Source organism: Temnothorax curvispinosus, unplaced genomic scaffold, assembly GCF_003070985.1.
Source record: "Temnothorax curvispinosus isolate PA1 unplaced genomic scaffold, ASM307098v1 QBEX01017372.1, whole genome shotgun sequence".
Classification (NCBI taxonomy): Eukaryota; Metazoa; Arthropoda; class Insecta; order Hymenoptera; family Formicidae; genus Temnothorax; species Temnothorax curvispinosus.
The window spans coordinates 1-4,880 of NW_020227152.1; the positions used below are offsets into that span (position 1 = coordinate 1).

Sequence of the window (4,880 nt, forward strand, 5' to 3'; positions counted from 1 at the left end):
ACCTGATGAGTCGTAAATGATACATTATGCTGTTATTCAGAGCTCGGTTGAAATTTTTGCACAAAACCAAATTGACTAAACGGTGTCTGAAGTTCTCTAATTGGCCGCAGATGTGAAAGATTACGAGCCCAAGAAAAGCATCTACCGACGTGTAAATAATAGCTCCTATAGAAATTGTTATGGCTTGAACAAGAAATGTCAATTCAAATTGCGGGCTTTTATCAGTGTCGTAGAAGTAATACGTCTGCAGCGGTAGCGGTTTGTTCCGATCGGTGAGATTTGTTATGTGCCTTATTTTTATGCCAAAGCAAGGAAAAATGATTAGCATGATAAATGCTGATGTCATTAAAACATATCCGGAAATTATGAGTAATCGAGCAAATCGTGCATTTTTTAGCATCACATCCCTCTCTTTGCTTAACTTTAATGCTATCCAATCCTCCGCCATCGCGTTTACAATAGATAGGAGAACTTGGAAATAAAAAAAAAAGAAAGAACAATATTGATAATATGCAAACTTCAAATTATTTACAACTAATTATAATTATTTCTTAACTCCCGAGCCATCAAACCAAACACAGACATTACATAAACATCACATGAACATGGATCGACTTTTGGTTCTAGACAGGTTCGAGAGTTAACAATTAAGTACAACTAAACTATCAAAAAAAGAGATAGAGAAAGAAAATAATATAAACACTTGATAATTTAATTTTGATATTGATTGCAAAAGAAGAAAGAAAAGGAGAGAAGAAGAGAAAATGAATCACGTATATCTTGTTTCTAATATCGTAATTTAATACATTAGTAGTAATAAATATTATATAATAGTTTAGCATAGAAATAAAATATATAAGGTGAGATATTTTACATAAATTAATATAACACATACCTCTTCGTTTCCATCGTATAATAACAAATTTGAATGAAACCACTATAAGAGGTAATGTAATTCGTAAATTATCTACCATAAGTACCGTGTCACCCCAAACTCGTATAAGCGCCCATACAAGCGGTACACCAGAGACGACTATCACAGTAATGAAAATAAAGCATACGCGAATATTGGACCATGCATTTTTCTTAGAAACATCATCGGCTATAGGCCATAAACCGATCAATTCCAAACCCAAACGGTGTAATTCAACTGCCCATACGAAATCTGACAATTTTTTATACGGAGAGAATAAAAGATTTAAATAAAATAATTTGACAAATTAATAAATTATAATTATTAAAAGACTAATCGTAAGGTAGCAATAATACATGATGATAGAAATGGATTTACAATGCAAAATAATAATTTGTTTATTAGATATATAGAACACGCTTAGTTAACAAAAAATACAGGGTATAGGATTCGTACCTTTATAACCCGAAGACTCCGTGTCCATGTCGAAGACTAACATGAAGAAGATCGTCCCGTTCTTCCCCCCATATAATGTAAAACGATCATCGCGCATGCTCTCCATACATCAAGTACAAAAACTCGGTAGCTTCGTCAGACGCATTAAATATTAAGAATGCTATCCCCAATTGACCATAGGTACTCGTCTCGTAAAAAAAGTTTACAAACGTTCGAAAAAGTTATAAAAAGCGAGTTATACTCAAACGAGTAGAGATGGGAAATATTCCGTCGCAGTATTTTGCAAATTTAACGAGCCTGTCGTGAAAGTTTCTTGTAACAAAGTAATAGGTACGAAAATGTAAGAAGCTGCAGTTTATAGACCTGGATTATACATCATCGTTATCGTATGTTTCAAATGTAATTATTATAAAGATATATTTGTTTATATAACGCAGAAAATGAATCGATTATCGAGTATAAACTGTAATAGATATTTTTTACAGTTATTTTTTAAGTTTTTCCGTATTTCTGAAAATGTTTCCGTATAAAACGACTGTGCCCTTTAAATATCCGATTGAAATTTCCTCTTTGACATTTGCCCGTGATTTAAAGAAAACATAGCAATCGTACATAAGCATTCAAAATATTAATTATTTTTACGAAATTAGAAAAATTGACGTTTTTGTATCACAAGATAGAGCATTTATCGATCTTCTTTTCATTTCTTTATAAAATTAAAGCAAGCAGTAATAATCCCATCGAAATATTTATATAGGTTGATCCATCTTACATCAATTTATTACTGTCACTAAATTTAGTTATACACACAAAGAATGCTGATAATTAAAAAATTATTTAAACCGTTTGAAAGTGTTTTTTTAAGAGAAATGCAACATATAAATCTTTGAACTTGATTAAATTATTTTCCTAATAAATATTGAAAATTGTCACGTATCAAGATCCATAATAATATAATTTCCAAATGATAGACATCGATGTAAATAACACGAACCTTTAATTTTATTAGCCATAATTACACATAATTATTATAGTTTTTGTCGGGAATAGTATATTGTGCACCAAGGGGCGAAAGTAGCGTTTTTCAGACGAGTGTGAAGTTTGCCGCCCGAGCCGAAGGCGAGGGCGGCAAATCACACGAGTGTGAAAAAGCTTTCGACCCGAGGTGCACACAATATTTTTCACAATACCTTTACGGAAAGTTCGACTTCCATGCCTAGAGAGAGGCGAGAGTGGCCAATTTCACGCCAGGGCTTACTTTCCTCGACCTAGGAAAGAAAATTGATACTTTCCACCCGGCATAGCGGTTACTTTCCGCCCGCTATGCCGGGTGGAAAGCTGGAAAGTATCAATTTTCTTTTCTAGGGCGAAAAGTAAGCCCTGGCGTGAAATTGGCCACTTTCGCCCCTCTCTCCAGGCATGGAATGTCGAACTTTCCGTGGAGGTGTTGTGAAAATATGTTATTGGATATACATTCGTCTTCTCTATAGAACTGAATAAAAGTATGTTAACGTGATTTTCAACTTCCCTTTGCTAGCAAAAACGATATATATCCACCCGACGTTTTTAAAAGCTGAAAGAAAGAATATTATTATTTGGATATAATATAAAAGAAAAAAATATCCGCAAAGTAACCTTAGTTACACTTTCATACTATGTTATAATAATAATTATAACAATTTTTTACATTTAAGTTTGCTTAGTAATTGACTACTTTTGATCAAGAGCATTAAAATGTTCCGAGCCGGACCAATTTTATTTATTTGTCGCCCACGTGGATTACCCATAACCTATGTGGCTTAGTTATTATACTTGTAATATAAAATGTTTTTTATGACTAAAAAATTGTTATTGTTATAATGATGAAGGCCTAATATGGCTAAATGCAATTCAGAACACAACAAGAATACTTTTTAAATTAATTATTTAATAAAATTAATATTTTATACAAACGTTTATTAATAATTATTTAATCAATAAATATTTTATAACTAAAGTGATACATAATGCTGTTTTACGTTAAAACAGGATACACGTAAACATAATTAGGATAGTGCTTAGAAAATATTAAAACTTTTGTATAGTTAAATTTCTTGTAACTTATACCTATTGTGCCCAGCTTGTTAACATTTCTATATCAATCAATAATTTTTAAATAAAGTAAAAAATAAAAGATTGTAGTGATTCGATATCTCAAATCGATGATCGCAGGGTGTGATATTATGGGCTACAATACCAATATTGCACCATAAATCATAATTAAGCATTCACATATGGTATCACAAAATATTTCATGATTATGTTTTTCTTTTTCTTTATAGCCAAAACGTTAAACAGCCTGAACGAAAAATACAACGTGGGCCACCCACGGCGGCATGGAACGTGTTAAATAGGGAAATAAGTTAAATTGCATTTGGTACGAAAGAGTAAAAAGTTAAAGTATAGAAATTATCATATCTTACGCTGCAAAATGTAGCCATTGTTAAGGGAAAAATTTTTCCTGTAGAGATGCAAAACGGTTTGTTGGCTCGTGCCATTAATAAAATAAGATTCCTCGCTTTTCTTGATTCCAATTTGTACCACTCAAGATCACATATTGCACGATATACAGCTTCACACTTAACAAATGCGATATACATGTAACGTATAAATACACATATTATTTCAATATAAGTTCCGACAAATATTAATCTACGTATATTGATACGTATATACGTTAATACAGATTTTATGTATAATTTTATTTTAATTTATTTCTTATATTACGTACACTTATATTACGTACTTTTTACTAATGTAATTGTATAAATATATAACTTACTTGTCCTGTTACAAGTTCTCCCGCACCGCAATAGAGAAACGTATATGTAAATAAAGTAAAAACACTAAATGCTAAGTAACATGCTTGTAGGACACTCGCGCCATTTATCTCTCGATCAGTAATCATCTAAATAATATATCTCGCTAATTAGTAAAACACAAATTGATATAAGTTAAACATATAATAGTTCATAGACTCACACAAGTTATATTGCATAAATATACTTTTCAAACATAAAGAAACGCGTAAGAATTAAAATATTTTCGGTACATTATTTCTTCGTTTCACTGGAACTCACAGTAAGAAATAAAAATCCGGCTAGACAAAATGTACTACAAAAATATAGTACCAATCCAAACATCATTAACGAAAATGTGTTTTCAATGTTATCGGCAAACCTAGAAGCAGAAACTGATAATTAAATAGAAATGTCATTTTAAAGCTAATAAAATTCTACATTTAACAAAATTTGTACATTTAATTTTGACAAAAGATGCTAGTATTATAAAATTTAATATTAAAAATTAATATTTATAGCATTATAGACATAAAAATTTTAACGTTCAAAGAAATTGTAGTATTGTAAAAGTGCAAGAACTAATTTTGTCAGAAGTTTTGTTGATTATTTTGGATCCTATTGTCATAGCCAAAATCCACACCTGATGAGTCGTAAATGATACATTATGCTGT

At 30.9% G+C, this 4,880-nt stretch overlaps 2 protein-coding genes across 2 annotated transcripts; both read right to left on the reverse strand.

Annotated features, from left to right (window-relative positions):
• Positions 1 to 3: 3 nt before the first annotated feature.
• Positions 4 to 1,422, reverse strand: LOC112467457 (the record flags this gene model as incomplete). Its single annotated transcript, XM_025036090.1, has 3 exons — positions 1,370 to 1,422; positions 896 to 1,165; positions 4 to 471 (listed from the first exon to the last, which is right to left on the reverse strand). Coding segments are annotated over exons 1-3 (781 nt in total), but the record flags the coding sequence as incomplete, so codon positions are not given.
• Positions 1,423 to 2,823: 1,401 nt separating this feature from the next.
• On the reverse strand, positions 2,824 to 4,874 carry LOC112467455 (odorant receptor 22c-like). The gene is made up of 5 exons (XM_025036089.1): positions 4,850 to 4,874; positions 4,489 to 4,588; positions 4,191 to 4,316; positions 3,832 to 3,987; positions 2,824 to 2,942 (listed from the first exon to the last, which is right to left on the reverse strand). The coding sequence occupies exons 1-5, from the start codon at positions 4,870 to 4,872 to the stop codon at positions 2,889 to 2,891; spliced, it is 459 nt and encodes a 152-aa protein (XP_024891857.1). The 5' UTR covers positions 4,873 to 4,874; the 3' UTR covers positions 2,824 to 2,888.
• Positions 4,875 to 4,880: the final 6 nt, after the last annotated feature.